The sequence below is a fragment of the Pyrus communis genome, chromosome 5 (genome assembly GCF_963583255.1).
Source record: "Pyrus communis chromosome 5, drPyrComm1.1, whole genome shotgun sequence".
Classification (NCBI taxonomy): Eukaryota; Viridiplantae; Streptophyta; class Magnoliopsida; order Rosales; family Rosaceae; genus Pyrus; species Pyrus communis.
The window spans coordinates 22,379,121-22,403,776 of NC_084807.1; the positions used below are offsets into that span (position 1 = coordinate 22,379,121).

Genomic DNA, 24,656 nt, shown 5'->3' on the forward strand with positions numbered 1-24,656 from the left:
CCAACGGAATCTTGCAGGAAAAACTTCACCAAATCCGGCCAAACTTGCAACTCACGATCCCGACGTCCAAAACCTTCAAACTAACCACCCCGAGCTTCCAAAGGACCTCACCAAGCTTCCTACAACCCTAAAATTCCCAAAAACACATGATTTTACGTGTGCATGAACAGTACCCTGAATTGAACATCTCGAGTTCGACGGGAAAACGTAGGATTCCTTACCTGAAATGGGTATGGTTGAACTCGTATGAAGCTCATGAACACAAAGGTATGATTTTCTTCATTGATCTACAACGTTTTCAAGTGTTTTGGTCTTGTCCGTACACAAGTGTAGAAGAAGAGAGACAAAGAGAGAGAGAGGCTTCGGGATAGAGAGAGTCAACAGGAGAGGGTGATGGAAATGAAGATGGATGTGTGGGTAAGATGAAACCAACCAAGCACCCAAAACAACCACACAAACAACAATTATCCACTAGGGGCAAAACCGTCATTTTACCCCTACGGTGCAAAAAATCTGAGACAGGCTGTCACATAGTCTACATAACATCACCTTTATTATACAATTTTAACATGGAAAAATTAGTATCCGGTCTCTAGTTACTAATGTTCATTGACTGAAACATTATTAGTTATCAGTTACATAATTTTTAAAATAAAGGTTAACAATTGATTTAGGATTTTAATACTCACACAATTATTAAACTCTTAACTAATTTTCAATTCAAAACATCTCTAAAATAAAATAAAAAATAGAATAAGTTTCTACCCATTAGTTTTTATAAAAAGATTTTCAATTTTTTAATCATATATGTACCCATTAGTTTTTATAAAAATAGAATAAATAAACCTTTCTCAGCAGACAAATTCTTCACGTTACAGTTGGAAATGGGTTCACCAAGGATCCTGGCAATACAAATTATAAACAGAGAATACAAAACAATTACTTACCATCAAAGCCAATAGCAAGCAAATAAAATAAAACAATCTTAAAGAACTTACCCATCACAGGTCTTGAACAATGCACAAACATAGAAAGAAAGTTAGGGGCTGCCATTAGATTGGAGAGGAGATGATCATAGAAAGAAAGTTAGGCGCTGCAGAGACTGAAAAACAGTTGAAAGGGGGTTAGGTTTCTCCTTTTCTTTTGACTGAAAAACAGATGCTCTCTCTCTCCTCTCCCAGGCTGCGTCCCCCCACCCCATCTGATTGTGTTAGGTTTGGAGAAATTCAATTCACTTGCTTGCTGCAGCAGCAGCAGGAGAACTGCTATAAAGCATTGACGGGGGGTCGTAGGTTTGGAGAAATTCAATCCACTTAACTACAGAAATACTACAAAGTGTCTTACCATAAGGTTTATTTGTTCAAGCCGGCCAAATTAAAGTTTTTTTTTTTTTTTTTTTTTTTAGTACATTGATATTTTTACACAAGGGAATGGGGAGTTTGGCCAAGTCACATAATGACCAGGATATCGAATTCATCATCCACGATATTTGTACCTAAAGCCTCTCACTTCTAAATGAATAGAAATACCATCATACCATAATATTGAGTGGCGCCAACCAAATTAAAGTTGTCTTGGCAGGAATCACTCCACTCCAAGCTAATCTTCAAAGAAACTTACTTTTCACTAGCACGTATCACCATTGATACATTAATTAATCGTTTTACAGAGTTGGATATTTTCAACGTTAATTATGCATGAATCAGGATTCTCGCCGAATCCTCTTTGTGAAGATCCGGAGAATTCGTATCTCGTGTCTGTTTATCGTACATCGTGCGGTCAAAAATCATACAGTACTTGACAAAAACTGATCGCACAATGTACGATGAACGGACATGATTCACGAATCTCCAAGATTCTCACCAAAAAGATCCGACAAGGATCCTGTTGGATTATGCATGGCTAAGGATTGAGTCATGGCTTTCTCTCGGATGGAGAGGGAGACTAAGAAGGACAGAGATAATGATGGGACAGTGACCATGTATATCTTGCTTAAGAAAAATATCCTGTTAAGCAGCAAAGTTATGCAGGTAAAATTTATTAATCAGATGATTGAGATAACTATCTTCCTCTCCTCTCCTCAACTCAATGTTAAATAAGTTCAGGACAATATTTTTTAAAGAATAGAAAAAATATTACTTATATAGAGTGTTGAGAAGTATAAAAATAATATGCAACTCAATAATAGGTAGTTGAATTGAAACAATATATTTGCAATTCTAAATATTCTAACGTGTGGTTTCTCAGCTTCAAACAATAAGGAAATCATTTTATATTCTCAGATTTTATATTCTCTTACAAAAGGGAAATCATTTTTCTTCTTTAAAATACACAGTAATATATTTACAGTACAAATTAAAAAAATTAAGCTAATTCACATTATGGACCAATCATAAGAAATTAGTATCGAACATTTTATACAAGAGAGTTGAATCTGAGGCCTCTGCAAGCTAAAAACCTTTTTTTAAACAAATCTAATTGAACAAGTTGAAATTAAATAAAACTTCTAACCTCATATCTAATTTAATCTCATCCCGCCTACCCCTTTAACTATCTAGTTCGTAAACCTACGTAAACGGTAAGTTAACAATCCTAAATTGAGTGTTGTGGCGACACAGAATTCAATTATAATATATAATCAGTCGTGAAAGATTAAAGCAACGGGCAGAGGATTTGATAAGTGGCGAACAGCTGGGCCCCAATTGGTGAGGGGCAGCAGCCGCAAAACGATAACTTTTTGGGGGATTGCGAGCCGTTCGATTTCTAGGACGTTGGTGTTCAAGGATCCAGATTAAACCCCTTTTTTTGGCAATCTTTATTAGATTTTGAGATAACTGTTCATGTATATATTTTTTTCTCAAACCCAACGGTAAAAAAAATCCAAAGGCTAAAATTTGAATCCAACAATCAAAATAATAAAATAAATTTTTTAGAACAGATTATATTAATCCCGCAAACTTAATATATCGACATTAAGAAAAGTACATAATTTGGTTGGTATGAGTACTGAAGTTTGGTTGGTTGGTTTATATATTAAAACTTAGTTGGTGTGTATTGAAGTTTGATTAGTCGAGTGGTTAGTCGTTGTGATTTGTACGGTTTTGAAAATTTTTTGGGAATGTAATTTTTTTTTTTCAGGTTAAAACATTCATAAAATCAAATTAATATAACATAACTCAAAGTTACAAAAAAAAAAAAAAACAGATAATGTTAAGGAGACCAAAATTTTAAACTAAATTTTGTAAATCAAATTATTTGGTTGTTGATGATTGGATTGTTACTTAAGTGTTGATTAACATGTTTATTATTTCCTATTGGTAACATATCATTTGGTTTACAAATTTAGTTTGAAAATTTGATCTCCTTAGCACTATCCAAAAAAATTAGAGTTAAAACTATTCCACAATAGTTAATACATTTTAGGTCACGAAATTAAAGGCTTGAGGGTTGAGTGACATTCATTGTTCACGCAAATTATGACTTTTAGTGGAGCTAAATGACATATTTAAGTTCGTGTACATGAGTTGGAATTGGTGTTAGTGAACTAGCATCCATCAGGCTTCTCTGTCACTTAGTGTTTAGTGAGAATCTCTTCGTTTCGTACAGAATACGGAGATATCAAGCACCATAGATCATCAGCACAGCTGGCAGGCAGCAGAAATTAGGAAGATCAATCGAACTGTGAAATGGCAGGATTGTTTGACAAGCAAGCAGATCTGTACTTGGATTCCAGGCCAACTTATCCGACGGAATGGTATTCCAAGCTAGCAGATCTCACCCCTCACCACACTCTCGCTTGGGATGTCGGAACCGGCAACGGCCAAGCCGCTGTCAGCGTTAGTATTACAATTCTCCCCTCACTCACCATTTGTCAATTTGTGGGATTTCTTAGACTTGAATTTTTCCTCACACTAGAGTTGGAATTCCCGTAAATTTGAGTAATTTAGAATATTATTTGATCGTATTTCTGAGTATAGTCAATTGGAAGAGAGAGCCCATGATTCTTTAAAATATTATTCATCATTTTTCTTTCTAATGTGAGATTTATGCTTTTAAAATATGCGATGAATGTTTCTTTCTCTGCATTTAAGTTCAAATCCCTCACCTTTTCCGTAAATTAGAGCATATTAAAATATTGCTTTGTCAAAACAAAAGAAAATTTGGTATTTCACATGTACAATGGTTGCATATATATATATGGTTTGTTTTGTTATACAGGTTGCTGAGCACTATGAACAAGTAATTGGAACCGATGCGAGTGAATCACAGTTGCAGCGTGGAATGCCACATCCTCGTGTTCGATATGCCCACACACCGTTAACCATTACAGACGACGAATTAATACCATTGATCGGGGGCGAAAATTCAGTCGACCTGGTGACTGTGGCTCAAGCTGTGCACTGGTTCGACCTGCCAAAGTTTTACAATCTTGTTTCGCGGCTTCTGAGAAAGCCAGGAGGTGTGTTGGCCGTTTGGTGCTACAATGACATTGAAGTTTGTCCGGAATTTGATCCTATTATGAAGCGATTTCATGACACAACCCTGCCCTTTTGGGACCGTAACATCCAGTACATCTTTGATGGTTACAAGACGCTTCCATTTCCTTTTCAGAGTGTTGGTTTCGGATGCGAGGGGAGTCCATTGCCGCTGGACATTCCAAAGAAGCTGTCGTTCCAAGGGTTTTTGAACATGGTAGGGTCATGGTCTGCAGTCGTTACAGCCAAACACCAAGGCGTGGATTTGTTACCGGAAAAGCTGGTTAAAGAGTTTTCGGGTGCTTGGGGTGGCTCTGAATTGGTCAGGTCGGTCACCTACAAGGCTTTTATGCTTGCCGGAAGAGTTTAAGGTGTAACCTTGTTAGGAGTAAGTACGTATGTGTGGTCATCAGTACTAGACTACTTACATCCTATGATTGTATCGATACTGAATGCATAAGTCTGGAATCTTGTTGCTCTTGAAGTTAAATTGAGTATAAGGTTGAGACTTGCACTATCATTCTTGCATTTCTGCATAAAAAGGACACAACCGATCCTACTAGAAATGAGATGTTAATTCGTTTTCTGCAAAGGAATCATCCATCAGGACATTTTCGTTTGCTTTCTCCGACTCAGGAAAGGAAAAACTCATAACACGAGTGTAGCGTAAAAGCCTTTATTGCTAGAGTTCCAAGCCTTAGAAACAACATCAAACATTTTACAAATAGTGTATATTTATAGACTTGTGAGAACTGACTTGAATCTCACATGGTTCCGTATATTACTCACTCATTCAGGATTTTCACTATCCAAATATTACATGAGAAAAACATAGGAAAAAATAAAACCGAAATTTTTTAGCTTCAGCAGTTTACCTCATGTCCTCTTTCACCATTTGGGCGAAAACCTTGCTCATCGAGAAGCCAGCAAGGTCCCCTGCACTTCCCATGCTAAATTCTGCAACAGATACACTGGTCTCCAGGGGTTTGACATGATCAGCTTGCGAAGATAGCCTGCCGTTACTTCCTTCACTTCCTTCAAGTTGAAGCACAGATTCCAGGTTCCATAGCACATCTCCCACCGTAGGTCGATCAACACCATGTTCCGCCAAGCATTTTGCAATTATTTCTCCGAACTTCCTCAATGACTCCGGCTTTACTTGACCTGCAAGGCAAGGATCTACAATCTCCTCCAACTGCCCTTTATTATGCAACTTCATTGCCCATTCAACCAGATTCACCTTTTCCCTCGGGAGGGAGGGATCAATAACAGGTCTCCCACAAAGGACTTCAAACATCACAACCCCAAATGAGTACACATCCGACTTCTCCGTAAGTTGTTGCCTTGTTAAGTACTGTGGATCAAGATACCCAAAGCTTCCTTTAACCACGGTACTGACATGTGTCTGATCAATCTCAGGGCCGGTTTTTGAAAGCCCGAAATCAGCAACCTTTGCCATAAGATTCTCATCTAGTAGTATATTTGCAGTCTTAACATCACGGTGAATGATCGCCTTTGTAGAGCCAGTATGAAGATAGTGAAGTCCTTTGGCAGCTCCAACACATATTCCAAGCCTTTGCCTCCAACTCAAGCTCGGAAAGTCTGAACCGTAAAGGTAGTCCTTCAGGCTCCCATTTCTCATGTACTCATAAATAATGATCATCTCATTCTGCTCGTCACAGTATCCAATTAATGACACCAGATGACGGTGGCGGAACTGAGACAACATTTCAATTTCTGTCCTGAATTCGGCAAGACCCTGCCTTGATTGAGGAGCTCCTCTCTTGACTGCCACTTTTGTATTGTCCCTTAAAACTCCTTTGTAAACCTTCCCAAAACCACCAACTCCAATAACCAGGTTCTCGCTGAAATTATCTGTGGCCTCCCGAATTGCCACAAAAGGGAAGCGATACCCAATTTTTGAAACAGAAAACATTGCTGTACTGTCGGTGATTTTACTTTCCGTTTCATTCACCACTCCATCTTCTGTATTCGAATGGATGGCGCGCGCTAGTCTTCTTCTTCTTCTGCAAAGCAAGAACAAGACTGCAGCCAACACGATGGCAGAAAATAGTCCAACAGCCAAGCCAGCTATAACAGCAACTTTCATCTTAGAGCTGGCTTTTGAAGAAGAATCCAAGACATCGAGGCTGCTCTTAGGATTACTTATTTTCATGATCTCCAGCCCGTTGAGAAAGACGATAGGATACACAATGTCGGCCCTAGAGGGACCAACACTAACGTTTAGCTTCTCGCTATCAGTTGCCCTAATGACGACATCCATATAATATGGGGCGCCTAAGATATTCGATGTCAGACTTCTAAGATCAAGATTATCAGAAACAGACAACGAATTGATATAAACTTTGAGGATGGAACTTTGAGTATTGTTACTGACTATGTCACAGAAATGAAACCGAACCAGATACTCAAAACCAGGATCAACATCGAAATGCCATGTTAAATTGGCATTAAACAAAGCATCGGTTTTAGTATTATCCAACTTAGTTGCCGTGCCATAGACAGAAGAAGGAGCAACATCTTCTGTTGGCCAGCTCGTGTAATGGACAGCGCTTTCATTTGACACAAATTCTGGAAGACCATTGTGCATCAAGTACAAATCATCAGAAACCCAATGCCTCCGCAAGGTATCATTGAGAGGAGATACTGTTTGATTACCCATGTTCACCCTCACAACTGTCTCTAATGCTTGCCTCCTCAAACTTTGGCGATTTTCCTTTGAACCAATGGTTCTAGCATCCTCAGGAATGATCTTATCCGGTATCGAAACAACTTCCAAGGCATTTACAAAAGCAAATGAGTTGGAGGCAGGAGTAAAAGTGAGAACAAGAGTTTCAGAAGTTACGTTCAAAGAGTATTCCATAACAAAGGAATCGCTCTCCATTCGTAACTCCTTGACAAGGGTGAAAGTTTGAGCAGAGACAGAGAATTTCGCTGTGCTCGAATTGTAGCTCCCATGAACAAAAGGAGAGAAATAGAGGCGAATCCAGTGCCGCCCTTGTTTTGTAATCGGAAATGTGTAAAGGGAGGTTTTGTCAAATATTCGTGCACTTTGGTACAAAACTGAATCAAAGGAGGAAGAGTTGGATTTTGAAATTGCATTGGCTGAAATAGTTTGTGGAGCTGAAAGGAGATTTGATGCAGACTCATCAGATACAAATACACGACCACCAACTGTTACACTGCTCGAAGATCCACAGTTTATCAGATAACTATCTTCAGGATTAAACCCCAATGAAACACAAATCGAAAACAAAATCGAAGTAACCCCTATGAACAATCTGATAGTCCCACCAGCCATCAAAACTAGGATTTAAGTAAAAGAAAAATATGGGATCTTTGGAAACAAAGCTGAGGGTCTTAAAAGCAGAAATTTGGAAAACTGAGATTATAAAACCAAAATTTGCAACTTGCAAGTGGAAAAGTCAGATTACAGAAAGGAAACAGCTTCTCACTAGTGACAGGGGCTCAGATTATAATATGAAATTGATAAAAACTCCTCTCCCATCTCTTTCATGATTTCATCACAACACCAATACAATAAGAACCCAACAAATTAGCCAAAGTGGACCTGAGTTTAGCCACGTTAGCTGGAGCGGTGTGCTCCACCCACCCTTTGTATCCAAGTTCGAATCCCCCCACTGCAGTTTGGATGAACTTAGTGTAATTATCCTATCATTTATCAAAAAACAAAACAAAACAAAATTAGCAATAAAGTAAGCAATAATCAAAAGGGTAAAGCTTTAAACCACCAAATTAAGCAAAAACACCGAAAGGGTAAGCTTGAATCACCTGAAAATATCAAACTTGAAGAAGCAAATCAAGGTTCTTGAATCTGATTAAAACCCAAGTGAGAGAATCAGAAATCAGAAGAGCTCAGTGCTGCCTCACTGCAATGAGCTGCTGAATTATGCTGGTAAAAATAAGTGTGAACACGATAACAACAATGTGGACCAAAACAAAAAACGTGATGCGACCACCATTGACCGGAACAGCCAAACACAGTCGTGTTTTTTTTATCGTTTTTGCTCTACGTGTAGTTTGACAAATTCATGAGATCGGAAGCAAGATCCACGAAATCAGAGTAGGAGAACAAGATGGTGGATAGAGACAAGTCAAGAATGTCTGAACAGAACGTAATTTGATGACAGCTATTATGGGTGGCTCACGTTGTTGGATTACTATATACTGTTGGTCCCATGAGAGAGAGAGAGAGAGAGAGAGAGGGGGGGGGGGGGGGGGGGTGGCGGCCGGGGGAGTTTCGTGAGATGGTTCCTTCTGAGTGGGAATATTGAGTGTCGGGTTTGTTCAAAAGGGAAGATTGATGGGGTCTTGTCGTTGTCAGCTGTTTGTTAATTACGCGTTTTCCACAACCACTTTTGTATCACTGTTTGAGATTGATACAGGATTTTGGTGGGATTCGGACTTGGCGCTGGGCATTGTGAATCTCTGATTGATTGAAGGGCCCAAATGACACTTGGAATGTAAAATATTAGGCTGAAAATCTTGAGTTTGATTCTTCTAAATTTGAACAAGCTCGTACAGTGAGTCGAAATTTTTTTTTATTAATGTAAGTGAGTTTAATTGTTGAGTGTAACATAAAATCTTGTGAGTTTGATTCGTATAGGACAGCTGGTGATTTTTTGTAGTTGGGGAGTCAGATCCTCCCCCCCCCACTCTATGGCTTGATTTTCAATGTTATGTGGTCCTTCTCAACTGTTTAGTGGTGGCTCCACCTTTCCCTGGCGGCCTTGGCTCGTGGGTGTAGCGGACTTGCACTAATTGTAGGTGGTGATGGGTCAATGGATTGGTTTTAATTATTTTAGTTTAGTCCTGGTCTTCTTACAAAATTGCTCTCTAGGGTTCCTAGGTCTTCTTAGGTTTCACTAGGAGAAGCGACTGCTTCGTCTACGGCGATGGCGCCAAGTTACCTTGATTCTGTGTTCGTAGTTTTGCGGGCATAGGTCTCCTACTGATACTATGTGGATGTTGGTCCAACTAATCCAATTTGTTGGAGACATTTTCTGTCAGTGGTTTAAACTGAGTTGCAGCGTGTGGAAATGACTATGGAAGAAATGGTCGAAAGCTTTGCCGCACGGTTGGCGCTCACTGCATGAAATTGTCGAAAGCTTTGTAACCAATCAATTTAGTGGGTTGAAGACCCCCTAGTTGCATATTTTGCCGCATGGTTGACATTTGAGGATAGGTCTTTTATGTTGTGCGGGACACCCTTTTCCCTTCAACCGGAGTGAAATTCCCAGCAAGAGGTTTTATCGAGGCCCAGTATGCACAATATCCTCATTTTGTTTGTATTCTGGATTTGCTTGCAATGAATTATCGTACTTCTCTCAAAGAAAGAAAAAAAAAAAAAAAAATAGTGAACCACAATTTATTAAACTTGCATTACTATAACAACATACATGCAACTAACCAAGGGGCCTTTTTATGTATGTGATAATTAAAATCACCTCTATCTCATTGTTATAGGGTGAAGTTTGTGTTTCACCTCTTATTTTCCATATCGATTTTTTATTTTTCGGATATTTCACGTAAAATATCGACAATTTCATAAATATTTTAAACACTACTTACATGGGACATACTGTAATTCTCAACCATTGATGCATGCAACTTGTTAAATACATGCAATATATATCATTGGTTAGTAATCGTTTACGTGTGCGATTTTCCTCAATAACACTTAATTTGTTTTCTAGTGTTTGTTCTCAAAGAGTTGGCAAAAACCTCAACAAGTCATGCATCTACAGCCCCAAAGGGCAAAAACTTGAACGAAATCCGATTAAGTTTTGGCAAGGTTGTATGATGTTTTGTGATTTATACTTTGAATATTACATAGTAAACAATGGCATGCATTTGTTAAATAGTTTTGCATCGTTAAGTGTTACGTGTTCACAACTAATTCTTGATTCCAAAATCAATATAAAGTTTGGTAAAAGACATGTTGCTCTTATTATAATCCTCTATGTAGATGTGGAAAATAAATATATTGTTCTTTATAAACATTGTTTACTATATATTCTTCGTGTACCATATGAGTTTGTAACAATGTTCTAAGTTGTTAGAATATGTAAACTTTATTATAGAATTCATATAAATTAACGGTTGATATTTGTTTATATAGACATAAACAATTGACATTCGTGTTTAATTTTTATTAAATGAAAAGACTGATGTAAATGTAGAAGACGATTAAAAATAAAGTCCTTTACACGGACATTATTCCAATATTTCAAGTTACGAATAGAAGAAACAAAAAAAATACAGGAAATCAAATTAACGTATGCATAAGAGAGCTTCCCTTGTGTGTCAAATAAGGGAGTGGAAGAGGGAGGAGAACTTTTCGAATCGGCCTCAACTCTTGTGAACAGGTCTGTGGAACACATGAATGAATTCGGATTCTCGCTGGATCCTCTTGTGAAGATCCTGAAGATCCGTAAATCATGTTATTTCATCGTACATCATGCGATCAGAAATTATTTTAAATATTTTTATTTAAAATTAAACACAAACAATACCTGATAAAAACAAACCGCACAATGTACAATTCATAGATTCTCAGGATTCTCACCCAAATGATCTGGAGAGGATCTTGTTGGCACAGGATTCACCTTGTATTTACCGAAATTAGGTGTTACCGTAGACTATTTTTGACAGTTGATATAGATGTCGATGATCCTGGTGTAGTTTGGTCCGTGCAATGTTATTGGTAAAGTAGAGCAAAATGTAAGTCAATTGTTGAGTCGTTTTGGGGAGATCGACGGACATGATGATTGGATTGGCAGGGCTCACTCATTGAATGGAGCCCAGTAGCACCGGATTAGCAGGATTTTTTTGGGGGAGAGGGATTGCTACGGTAGGGACTTGGACGCGGTTTGGTGGGGTTGTTCGGGTGTTCCTTTTCGTTTGCACCTTTCCTCGGTCAATACTTCTGTGTACCAACATAAACTTCCAACTCACTCACACTTTGGGTATGCGAGTGGGCCTGTACAGCGTCATTCGTCCACGAAAGACGCTCAAAACGTATTATTTGCATTCATATCCATTAAAATCGGCTCATGTAGGACACTAATACATAGAGCTTTTTTTGTATTTATCTTGGGTGGACAAGTGACTTGACACGATTTTCTCTCCACAAGAATTTGTCTGATGCTAAAATATATTGTATACACCATCGTAATATAAGCGAATTTTGATTGTTGATCATTATAAATTTCCTATGAATTAATAGTACACACACGAGATTTTGTATCTAATATCTTAGTCAAAATTTAATGAATATATTAGGGTAAGGGCATAAACAACTATTGCATGACCTATATATACTATTTGACCTATCTCTCAACGATTTTTTTTTCTTTTCATAAGATAAATTTTATTATAATCGAATAAAAAGGTTTACATCTTGCGCCAAAATATTAAATAGGAACTCAGGGCCAATACAGTCTCATACAAAGGAACGATCCTCTTTAAACATAAACTTTGTCATCGAGTGAGCAGCACAATTACCCTCTCTAGACACAAAGTCAAACATCACTGACCTCATACTTCGCGCTAGAGTCTCAATGTCACCAAGGATGCATTCAAGGCTGTAGTCATGAGCCAATTCCTTTATCATCATTTGAAAATCACCTTTGCATCAGATTCGATAATCACGTTATCAACTCCATGTTCAATGCAAAACTCCAAAGCTTCACGGATTGCTGAAATGATTATGTGAGGCTCATTTTTATTACATGGTTAAGCTCATATAAATTTTTTGAAACTCATATGAATTTTAATTTTATTGAGTTGTGTAAGATTCTAATAACAATTTGTAATGCATGCAATCCGTCATATCTCTCTTATGTCTATGTTCATTCTATTACAATCTGACACAATGCAACATACGAAAATCAATAATCACTTATTTTGTGTGACAAAGATTCAAAGAACAAAAATGGTTAACTGACATAGGACGTTTGAGCAAATTGTGGATATTAACATGTTGCAGACATTGCTCAGTAGTTTAGCGACCGTTAGAGAGATTAAGAAGTTGAAAATGAATATTGGCTTCGCTAGCCACGAACGATTGAGCAAAGTGTTATTGAAAGCAATTCGACATGTGTCAAATCCAATGGTGAGAGGAAGAAGAGGCTCCAAAATCTCACTAGTAATACAACTTACAACCATTTGAGTCCAAGTAGCTAGCATAGGCAAGATTTGGAATTTGAGGACTAGGTTCACCTTCTTTGGCTTTGTGGTTAGGGTCGGGAATAAGAGGAGAAGGTGTTGAAGATCAACACCAGCCCAATTGGTGTTTGGATTCTAGAAAAGTCTAGCAAATACAAGCAGCAAGCTTGGAAGGTAGAAGCTTCTAGAAGACTTTGTCCAACTGCAAATGAACTAGACCATTCTAGTTCAAATTTGCATGTTAAAGTCGGTGGGCATGCATAATAAGCTAGATAATTCTAGCAAGTTGTAATATTATATGGCTATTAGCCATATGTCGGTGGCATGCATGATTAGTAGCTAGAATGATCTAGCAATGTTTAAAGTCAGCAAACATGCCCTATAAATATGGGTGTGGTGCTAAGTAAGCTTGTAATCAACCAACCAAGTAAGCTTGTAATCAAGCAAGCAAGTGAGAGTGAGAAGAAAGAATAGTCTTGTAAGAGTGTGAGTGCTCTAGAGTTTGTCTCTAGAAAGTGAGTGAGTGTCAGAGCTTCTCAAGAGTGTCTTTGATAGTTTGTGTTGTAATATTTTGTTTGTGTAATACAAGTAATTTGTTTACTTGTATTGTCTTTCCAACACTTGTGTTAGAGTTGAGTACTCTAAGTTTTTCCCCAACAATTGGTATCAGAGCGGTACGATTAGGGACCGTCTCTATTAAAGCTTTTGAGAATCGTGAGAAGTTTAGTACTTTGCAAGATTATTCATTAATCTTGTTCGGCTTATCGAAGCTCTGCCGACACGATGGGAGATCTTCAAGTTGTTGGAGTAATCAGAAGTTGAACAACAAAAATTACAACACGTGGGCGACGTGTATGAAGTCTTACCTACAAGGCCAAGATCTTTAGGATGTCGTCGGCGGTAATGAAGTTACGCAACTAGAAGAAGACACCAGCGACGCTTTGAGGAAGTGGAAGATCAAGGCAGGTAAGGCCATGTTTACCTTAAAAACTACAGTTGAAGATGACATGTTGGAGCACATACGGAAGGCCAAGACACCGAAAGAAGCGTAGGACACCTTTGCCACACTCTTTTCAAAGAGGAACGATATAAGACTGCAGCTTCTCGAGAACGAGCTATTATCAGTGGCCCAAAGGGACATGACAATTGCGCAGTATTTCCACAACGTAAAGTCTATTTGCCATGAAATTTCTGAATTAGATCCTAGTGCTGCCATTGCAGAATCCAAGATAAAAAGAATAATTATCCATGGATTGAGACCTGAATATCGAGGCTTCGTTGCCGTTGTACAGGGATGGCCGACCCAACCATCACTTGTTGAGTTCGAGAATTTGCTTGCCGATCAAGAAGCTTTGGCAAAGCAAATGGGAGGGTTCGCGTTAAGAGGTGAGGAGGAAGAGCTCTACACCAAAAGTAAAGGCAGCTTTAAGCAGCGTGCTGGTGGTGGATCTAAAAGAAATGGTGACAAGGGAAAAGGTCATCAAGGAGGATGGAGTTCTCGGCCAGAGGGAGCTCCGAAGTATCACGGCAACCATGGTCAGTCCCAGAATAATAAAAGATTTGAGGGCAAGTGTTACAATTGTGGAAAGAATGGCCATATGGCGAATGATTGCTGGTTCAAAAGGCCTGTAGAAAGTAACGTCGCCAACTCAGAGAAGAAAATTGAAGATGATTGGGATGTCGTTGCGTCTCTAGCTATGGAGGAAGAATGAGACGCAAAAGCATCTTCTTGCTGGTCCTCAGAAAAGGAGGTGTTGCCTGATTCAAGAGAGATAGAAGATAAGTTACAGCAAAAGATGGGGGAGCAAATTGTTCGAATCTAGTCGAGACCAGATGAGTATGAGGATTCGCTTGATGGTGATGATGTTGAGCAAGCAGTGCCCCAAAACCCTTGGCAAGCTGACATATATCAACAACCAGAAGAAGATAGACTTAGTGAAGTGGAAGTATTAACTCCACAATCACAACTAAGGAGATCAACAAGAATCAGGAAGCAAAATCCTAAATACGCAAACGCAGCTATAGAAAAAGAAACAGTTGAACCTGAGTGCTTCAAAGTTGGGAGAAGAGGTCACTGCAGTAGAGCTAAATCAAGCTTGGAATCTAGTGCCAAAACGAATAGATGTGAAACCCATATCATGCAACTGGGTGTGTAAGACAAAGCTTCGTCGTCAACTCGACATGAAGGAAAGAATGAGCTGGTGTTGAGGGGGAGTGTTGAAGATCAACACCAGCCCAATTGGTGTTTGGATTCTAGAAAAGTCTAGCAAATACAAGCAGCAAGCTTGGAAGGTAGAAGCTTCTAGAAGACTTTGTCCAGCTGCAAATGAACTAGACCATTCTAGTTCAAATTTGCATGTTAAAGTCGGTGGGCATGCATAATAAGCTAGATAATTCTAGCAAGTTGTAATATTATATGGCTATTAGCCATATGTCGGGTGGCATGCATGATTAGTAGCTAGAATGATCTCGCAATGTTTAAAGTTGGCAAACATGCCCTATAAATATGGGTGTGGTGCTAAGTAAGCTTGTAATCAACCAACCAAGTAAGCTTGTAATCAAGCAAGCAAGTGAGAGTGAGAAGAAAGAATAGTCTTGTAAGAGTGTGAGTGCTCTAGAGTTTGTCTCTAGAAAGTGAGTGAGTGTTATAGCTTCTCAAGAGTGTCTTTGATAGTTTGTGTTGTAATATTTTGTTTGTGTAATACAAGTAATTTGTTTACTTGTATTGTCTTTCTAACACTTGTGTTAGAGTTGAGTACTCTAAGTTTTTCCCCAACAGAAGGAAGGGTGAGAGCCATCAATAAATTTCCAGAGAGCATGGCGAACAAGGTAGGAGTTTTTCTGGCGAAGCCGGGGAAGGTAATTGGTTTCAGTGAGTTTGACGAAGTGAGAAGTTTGAGGACCGTGAAGAGAGTGGACGCCATGGAAGAGAAGACGCAGGTAAAACTACGAGTCGTTTTTTTTGAATTTTTGGTTAGACCCGGCGAACTGGTGTGACAATAAGAAAGATATAACAAAACAATACTGTTATTTCTCATAAAAACATGATCGTTCTCTTTAAATCAAACAAGACATAGCACTTTCCTCTAGCTTCATAGATTGTATGTAAATAACTCACTAAATAAAGAACGGTAATCACTCCCAAGTTTTATTTCTCCTCTCTCAGTTTTCATGCCTCCACTGCAACCACCTTTACCTTGATTTCCAATTTTTCATTTCCGGCTTCCGTATCATTTACACCCGTTCAACAGTTCGGATAACCTCGCGGCCAAACTTCGCTTTGCTGCAGGGGAAACACCGTGCTTTCCCACGATCGACTCTAGAACTGCCTCGGAAAGTAGTTTGTTTTCTATCACCGCATTTGCAGCTTCTGGCACGGATGCATCTTTGGAGAAGCAAATCTGTGGTGAAAGAGAAGCAAAGAGGTCAAAACTCCGATGTAAACTACACGGTTAACCATTGAGAAGTAGGATTACTAACCGTGAGTGATCCTTTCGGAGATTGTGTGAAGAGAATAGAGGCGCCCGGTGGGAAGTTTTGATCTTTGAAGACCTCAATGAACTTTTCAATGGCTTTGCCTTCTGCATCAGTGTAAATTCCCACCGACTTCCAAAAGGCAACGCAATTCTCCGAAACTTTCTCAGAGTATTGCTGGCCCGTCAGTGGCAGTATCATTGTCACCTGAATGAACTTCTCAAACGGACCTACAAAGGGATAGCGAAGATCATAATCCGTGCTATAAAACTTTAGTCATATCTACAGTATCATCATATCTGGAAAATAGCACTAAACCTTCAGCGATTCATTTATTCTAAGTGGCATACACAAATTTATGAAATTAGAATGTAATTTATATTGGTATCTGAGAGAACGGCGAGGTATAGGATTGCCTAGGTTTGGCATGACTACCGATTCACCGAATACCGATTATTGTAAAACGGCTCCGCCATAAGATGCAGGGCATGAGTACTATGTATTTTCATGCCTAGTAAAGAGGATTTTCACACTTTCAATAGACTAAAAAAGATATACGGAACTATGTTATCGACATACTAAAAAATCTCTCATAACTATAAGGTCGAACATTAATAAATTTTGCTCCAAAAAAGTCAAAGAATGTTATTTGATTCAAGTCATATTCTCAATCAATCTAGAATCTTCGATAGACCGAAAAAGTTAAGGGTTAAAAGTTAAATTAAACTCTAAATTTTACTTAATCGCATATATTCAAAAGTCAAAAGGTTTTGACTTTGTGTCTTTGTATGACTCTAAAACTAAAGTGGGACCCACGCATCCTTAACGGTCAACGATTTCAAAAAAAAAAAAAAAAAGAATTCAGTTTTCGGGTTCACCAAAGCATGCAATTCAATTTCTTTGCTAATTATAACACGAGAAGGTAACAAACTTTGCAACGGTAACTAGAATTTACTGTCAAATTCGAACAGTAGTCAAACAGCTAAGAAACCCGTTTACCTGTAACGATGTCCCTGAAGAACTCAACGGACTCCGACAACTCCTCGGCGGTCTTACCCTTCCACTTAACGGCTAGCAGAGGCACGGCGTTATCCTCCAAGTACACTCCGATCGCCGTGAACTTCACGAAGGTGCCCTGAATCTCCAGCCCCCTCACCCCTGTGCACGTACGTTAACAAGCAAACACAGCCAAATAAAAACCAAAAGCAACAAACAATGAGAATCACGGATGTATATTTTGCATTGCGCCAGAAGTGCCAAGTTTACAAACCTGCGCCGCCGAGGAACAAAGTGTTGGAGGAGCCCGGAGGGTTGACGGACGGTGGAAACGCAGTGGCCTCGACCTGGAGTCCAGCGAGCGATGGTGGTGGAGCCATTTGATAATTTATATATTGTGCAGAGAGAGAGATGGGGTTAGCTGTCGGGAACGGTGGGTTTAAATAGAGGTGGTAATTGGTCGGTCCACTGAGTAATGGGAGGAGGTTTGATGAGTAAGAAGAGGCAGGTGGGAGTGTTAAAAAACGTGGAGGGTGTTTCACCGGCCCCTCAAGGGAAGGCGGGGGAGTGTCGACGAGCTGGTATTCTGGTACCAACTACCCTTAGGTTGTTTTTCCCGGAAAAAAAAAAAGAGGAGGAAAAAGTCAACAGAAGACAAAATATGACCATAAAATATTTAACAAAGTGGAGAAATAAACCCGTTTACATATGCATCGCAAGTATTTGACTTGAAGGATTCGAATTCTCCGGAGAATGACGTATAATTACAATACTTGTAAAATAAGGAATCCCATTAGGGTTTAATTTAATCAAAAGAAGATAGAAAGATTGATCAAATCCAAAAGAACAACCTAACAGACAGAGTCTTGATCAAGACCCAAAACAAATAAATAAGATGATAAGTACAAGTTTTTCAATAATCCGAACAATACAAGTATTTTAAATTTTCTTTTAAAGGTCATTCGTTAAGAGACTGATACATAATTTTCTAATTAAACTTCTTTATGGATGATTTGGAATTAAGACTCTATAGATTGATAGTTCGAGCTATAACGCTTCACATTTGTTGAAATAAAATATGGCCATTTATACACTACTGGAAAACCTATCTTTAATTAATCCCAGTAGTTAATAGCATATTCTCTTAAAAATGCTATGAAATACTCCTTTATAACATTTAATACTATAATTTTTTTTTTTTGACAAACAAAATTATTTACACTAAAGGATGAAAAATTGGACTAAACCTCAAAATGGGCTAGCAATTAATTCCATAAGAATATAATGTTATTAAAAAGGGAGAATAAATGAAATAAACACGCTACATTAATAAATGAAATTGGTTCAATTTTGTTTAAAACAAACATCATATTTATATAACAAGGAAAAAAAAATAAAGTCGATTGAAAAAAAAACAAAAACTATCATATTTTTATAAGAAGGAAAAAATAAAGTCAATTAAAAACCAAAAGCTCCTCGCGTAGAATTCGATCATCACATATGCGGCTCTCACTCTCTTATCGAGCTATGAAATGGCAGATTCTTCGAGTCTTGATTCCATAATATTCTTTATCGACGATACTATGACCTTGATTCCACATACCACAATCTGCATCTCCAATTGGTTATACATTCCACAATTTGCATCTCCGATTCTTCAAGCTTGATTCCGCAATCGGCATTCCCGATCCTTCGAGCTTGATTTCACAGTCTGCATCTTGATTCTTCGAGCTTGACTTCAAAATCTCCATCTCCTATGAATGCAATTCATGTAGGATCTTAAAACAATCATATGGTTGTGGCTGTGGAGTAGTTCGATTCCTAATTCTCAAGTATGACTGCAAGTTTGACCACTATTTTGCTTGATGTTGCAAATGCAGTGATGGTTTGCTTTGTTCATATGACATTGTCCGTTTCATGATGTCTTAATCAATATGATTGTATGTGATGTGATGAATTTATAGGATAATTAAACTTTCTTCCTTTTAAGGCTGATCTACTTATTAGTACTCCATGTAGGTACTAAATATCATATTTATGACGAATCGTTGATTTAATTAAGTATATTTAAATGATTAAACAATCACCTATTCAAATATTTTTCTGCATGAATAATCTCCAAATGAAGATTAAAAGACTGAATGATTCGATTATAAATTTTTTACAGTGAAGATACATTATTACAAATGGGAGAATTAACGCATCCCCAAATGGAGAATGCAATCATTTAGCTAACACACCCATAAAAAATTTATTTATTACATTAAACAAAACAAACCATGACATGATAACAAACAAGAAACAACTTTTCTGATTTTGAGGGGACATAACATAGCTAGTGAGAGCCATTTTTTCATTTCTCTTCTCTCTGATCAGTTGCCCCAACCTCAACTTGGTTTGTGGCCTTTCCAACCCCCAACAGTTCAGGCTTCTCAGTCAACAAATCCGATAACCTCTCGGCCAAGCTTTGCCTTGCCGCTGGCGAAACACCGTGCTTTCCGATGATCGACTCCAGAATTGCCTCTCCGAGTAGTTTATTCTCCATCACCTTGTTCCCCACTTGTGGGATGGATCCATCTTTCGAGAAGCTAATCTGTAGCAGTACGTACAGTGAAGACTATTATACATGAACCCTTATTGCTAATTAATTAAGGAAATTTTTATTAGCACTCCAAAAATCTCGTTCTACATTCCAAACTTTCTATATTTGGAAAGAAAAATACACTTGTGAAGAGTGTAGAATGAGATTTTTGAAGTGTCAATAACACTTCCCTTAATTAATCAAGATTATATATGCACACTCAGGGATTCTTAGCTTGGTTAGTTAAGAGCATTCGTTTCAGCACTCGAGGTTTCAAATTCGATCTCACACTTCTGTTGTATAATAAAATATATAAAGATAAAAAAAGAATATATATGCGTACGTAAGTTCTAGTTACTGTTAATGAGTCATGTGGTGGTGATTGAACGAAAGAGACAGAGGAGCCAGGAGGAAAGGTTTGATCTTTGAAGACCTCTAGGAACGTTTCAATGGCTTTGGCTTCTTCGCCGCTGTAAAATCCGGCTGATTTCCAAGAGGCAATGCAATTCTCTGCAACTTTCTCTGAGTACTGCCGGCCAGTTAAGTGCTGTATGAACGTCACCTGTGTGAATTTCTCAAATGGACCTACGTAAAAGATGGTGCAGATCACATATTAAATTGCAACTAGATAATATATATTATGCTCAAGGCCAAATACATGGATATTTTAATACCCTTATGTTATCTATTAATTATACTACATTATGGAGTTCCAAATCCAATACCAGAATTTTTTTTTTTCTTCCGAAATTTGGGTCAGATTGCAGATTCTCTGTGGAACTTGGGACTGATCAGACACTTCAAATCAATCTTATTTATATTTAATTTTGATCTCATCTGTTTGCGTTCTCATCCAAAGTATTAAACAAATCATGTCAATAAATGAAATTAAAAAATAAATAAATAAAAGATTTTTCTGACACACATTATTCGAACGCAGCGTCTAGAAAAGAATTCTTGTTTGGACAAAAAACTTTAAGATCATAAAAATTTGAAAATAACGGAGTTTTATTTTTTATAATTTATAAATTTTCTTGTTTGGATTAACATAAAAGAACAATATAAGTTGAATATGGAATTTGTTATTTTTAAACTCTTACTCAAAGAAATTTGGAATTGACACCTATTTACATACAGTTTTTTAGCTAAAATGGTCCCTCAGATTTGCATAACAAATCATTTTGGTCCCCGAGATTGAAAATAAATATAAATTGTCTTTGAGATTGTCCACCATCCATTATTTTGGTCATTCCGTTAAAAACTGTTAAGTGTCCCGGAGCTCTTGGCCAGAAGTTTAGGCAATTTTTAAATCTTCATAACTCAATCGTTTCTTAACCAAATTCGACTCATAATATATCAAAATGAAGATAGGAAAGTATAGAACAAGATTATACCTATTTGGAAGCCCAATGGTTGCCGGAGATGGCCAGAAAATAGCCGGTGATTAGTCCACGGAAAAACTGGAAAACTCGCCGGAAACTGGGTAAATTTTAAATGTTCATAACTTCTTCAATCCTCAACGAAATCGAGTGATTCAAAAACAAAAATCATACTTCTTGACGAGACAAAGAGAATGGTACCTTTTTTTGATGGCTAACTCGCCGTGGTTTAGTCGGAAAATGGCTCGAAAGTGGCTAACTCAACAACCAAGCAGCCACTTTCGAGCCATTTTCCGGCCAAACCACGGTGAGTTAGCTTTTGAAAAAGGTACCATTCTCTTCATCTAGTCAAGAAGTATTATTTTTATTTTTGAATCACTCGATTTCATTGAGTATTGAAGAAGTTATGAATGTTTAAAGTTTATTTAGTTTCTGGCGAGTATTCCAATTTTCCCACTGATCAATCACCTTTCAGGTTATTTTCCGACCATATCCGGCAACCATTGTGCCTCCAAATAGGTATAATCTTGTTCTACACTTTCCTATCTTTATTTTGATATATTATGAGTCGAATTTGGTTAAGAAACGATTGAGTTACAAAGCTTTGAAAATTACCCAAACTTCCGGCCAAAAGCTCCGGAACCTTTAACGAAGTTTTTAACGGAATGACCAAAATAATGGATGGTGGACAATCTCAGGGATCATTTCTATTGATTTTCAATCTCAGGGACCAAAATGATGTGTTATGCAAATCTCAGGGACCATTTTGGATAAAAAGCCTTTACATAATATTTAAACTTGGGAAGTGAATGTCCAAAATTTCAAGTTTTTATTTTTTTTATTTTTTATTTTCCTTCTGCACGCAGAAATTCTAAATTTCTATGTTTATGAATCCAAACAAGAGAATTGATGCATATCAATTTATAAATGTTAACTTTTATTAAAATTCTAAGTTTATTTCTCTTATCCAAACATAGTGTTAGAAAGTAATCCACAATTTTTTTTTAACAACATATATTGGGTATTTCTATTCACATACTTATTTTTACTTCTCACACACTCATCTCAATTTTCGACCGTTAAATCGAATGAATTGAAGAAGATCAATAGTAAAAATTAAAAAGAAGTGTGAGAGATAGAAAGAGTGTCAATAGCATTTTCCTACATATTTATGCCACCGTAGGGTACTGCTAAACCTTTGTTCTAAGCTAGACTAGCTAGTCATATATTTACCTGTGACGACGTCCTTGAAGAACTTGACGGAGTTCGCCAGCTCTTGGGCCGTCTTGCCCTTCCACTTGACAGCAAGGACAGGCACGGCGTTGTCCTCTAAGTACACCCCGATCACTGTGAACTTCACCAACTTGCCCTCGATCGGCAGACCCCTCACCCCTGCGCACGTTAGCACATGCAAAGTACAGTACCTTTAATGTATACTCAAAAGCATGCAAACCCAATAAACTATCATTAGTTCCTTTATCATCAAATTAATCGAACAGTTAATTAAGAACCTGTGCCGCCAAGGAAGAGGATGTTGGCGGAGCCGGGAGGCTTGGTGGTCGACAGAAACGTCGTCGTTTCAACCTGAACTGGGGTGACTGAGGGTAGTGAGGTCATTGAATACTGGTTTTCTTCTTTTGGCAAACCTTAAAATGTTTAATTTCGTTTCGATGGTGAGTGTTTAAACGGTAGGAACGAGGTGTGTGTTTTTATAGAGCCTGAAGGGCGTGATTAACGTGAGTCCGCCCTTTACAGTTTGTACTGCATCGATAACGCTAAGCTTAATTATTAATTAGAATTTAAAACTCCATGACGACCATGAGAGGTGTGTGCAGGTGTACTGGCTCCATAATCCGTGCATGAGTCACAGGTGTTGAGCAGAAGCTACATCTAACGGCCACCTTAAATTATCAAGATGACAGTGTTTCGATATTTCAAATCAAACACAATAAAATCATGTGAACACGTAAAACTATAACTCTTTCTAGCGCACTATTTAATAATGTGAGTTTTACCATTGTTTGTGAGGAACACTTATATTAAAGAACATGTCAGAACACACATATCAGTTTTTTTTTTTGTCAAACAACTAAATTTCATTAAAGATAAAACACACTAATACAAAGTGAGATTAGTTCAAAGATAGTCCACAACACAGTAAAAGTGCAATCCATTACAAAGGTAAAGGAAACAAGTTGAGCCCAAGACAAAGCCTAAACTAAAAACCCTAGATCTGGAAACGAGAAACAGCCGCTTCCACCAAAACAGCCGCACCACCATCGCCAAGTTGCCACTATTGGTAAGAAGAACCAACGAACTAAAAGAAAAAACGAAAAATGGGCGTGGGCAAGCTAAGGCACGCCTCCAACCGAAGTCCATAAATGAAGAGCATAAGGAGCCGAATAGTTGAACCAAGTGGGCAGGAGCTTGCGATTGGGAACAACAATTTGGGAAGGAAAAAGCCTGAAACTCAAATCTGCAACAAGATTGCCAAATATTGAGACAAAACTCAAAGAAATTGTGACAAAGCTTAACGAAAATGAGACAAGCGCAAAGCAAAACAACCAGAAAACAGGGCCCAAAGAAAAAGAAAAGGAAGAAGATGGGGCTTAGGGAAGAAGGAAAAGAGGAAAAAGGAAGGAGGATATGAGGTTGCTACTGACCCCACTCAAGAGGAAGGGCCGGTAGCATAAGGTAGGCTTGATTTGGAGGATCTAGGTTTAGGAAGGGGGAGCAGCACCTCTAGGGTTTTTTTTTTTGGAGAGAAGGGGGAACTAGAACACACATATTAGTTATAAAAAAAAAATTATTAGACCGTAATACTAAATAACAAATAACATTAATATTTGGAAATTATATTTGATATCGGTGTTGTGGTGATTTGGGCGTCCAACGTATGTTGCTAGGTGTCCAAAGCATATGGCAACTTCAATCCTACTTTTGGGCCTTTTTCTGTGTACCACATAGTATAATTCTGTATGTAAGATGTTTGTATCAGCATCCAATCCTACTTTTAGGCCCACGGATATTGCTACCCTTTTCATGCGCATTATTTATCAGCATCCACTGAAAAATAGCCCCATGAAATATATAGTTAGGCAATTTTCAACCGAAGGAGTTACGTTTAGCCTCCGTCTAGATTATAGTCTTGTAAGAAATTATTTTTTTAATGAACAGTACCAGATTATATCTATGTACAATCTTCAACCAAAGGGGGCTATTTTTTTAGTCCCTTCAATAATTTATTATTTTAAGTTTGTTCTTTAATTTTATTGGTTAAATGAATTAAACTACCATATTAAAATAAGGTTTTCAAACATATTTTGAGGGCCACTTGTCGCTAAATGTTGTTTAAGTTTCATGTTATTAAATATTTTAATCTTATTTGCATATTAACAACTTGGACATTAAAATGAGGTAAGATAATATGAAAGGTAAAAATGATGTGAGAAATGGTGTAGAAATGACTTAGGTATTTATAAAAAAAATAATAATATTAAAAAAAAAGCTACATGAAATCAGCTAGCAGCATAGCTAGGC

At 37.8% G+C, this 24,656-nt stretch overlaps 3 protein-coding genes and 1 pseudogene across 3 annotated transcripts; 1 reads left to right on the forward strand and 3 right to left on the reverse strand.

Annotated features, from left to right (window-relative positions):
- Positions 1–3,544: 3,544 nt before the first annotated feature.
- LOC137733883 (uncharacterized) lies at positions 3,545–4,992 on the forward strand. The gene is made up of 2 exons (XM_068473087.1): positions 3,545–3,836; positions 4,219–4,992. The coding sequence occupies exons 1-2, from the start codon at positions 3,687–3,689 to the stop codon at positions 4,843–4,845; spliced, it is 777 nt and encodes a 258-aa protein (XP_068329188.1). The 5' UTR covers positions 3,545–3,686; the 3' UTR covers positions 4,846–4,992.
- Positions 4,993–5,135: 143 nt separating this feature from the next.
- LOC137733882 (receptor-like protein kinase HERK 1) lies at positions 5,136–8,689 on the reverse strand. The gene is made up of 2 exons (XM_068473086.1): positions 8,289–8,689; positions 5,136–8,168 (listed from the first exon to the last, which is right to left on the reverse strand). The coding sequence occupies exon 2, from the start codon at positions 7,795–7,797 to the stop codon at positions 5,347–5,349; it is 2,451 nt and encodes an 816-aa protein (XP_068329187.1). The 5' UTR covers positions 7,798–8,168; positions 8,289–8,689; the 3' UTR covers positions 5,136–5,346.
- A 7,036-nt stretch (positions 8,690–15,725) lies between these two features.
- LOC137735275 (chalcone--flavanone isomerase-like) lies at positions 15,726–17,743 on the reverse strand (annotated as a pseudogene).
- Positions 17,744–19,509: 1,766 nt separating this feature from the next.
- Positions 19,510–22,733, reverse strand: LOC137734420 (chalcone--flavanone isomerase-like). The gene is made up of 4 exons (XM_068473693.1): positions 22,628–22,733; positions 22,350–22,508; positions 20,096–20,322; positions 19,510–19,749 (listed from the first exon to the last, which is right to left on the reverse strand). The coding sequence occupies exons 1-4, from the start codon at positions 22,731–22,733 to the stop codon at positions 19,510–19,512; spliced, it is 732 nt and encodes a 243-aa protein (XP_068329794.1).
- Between the last annotated feature and the right edge of the window lie 1,923 nt (positions 22,734–24,656).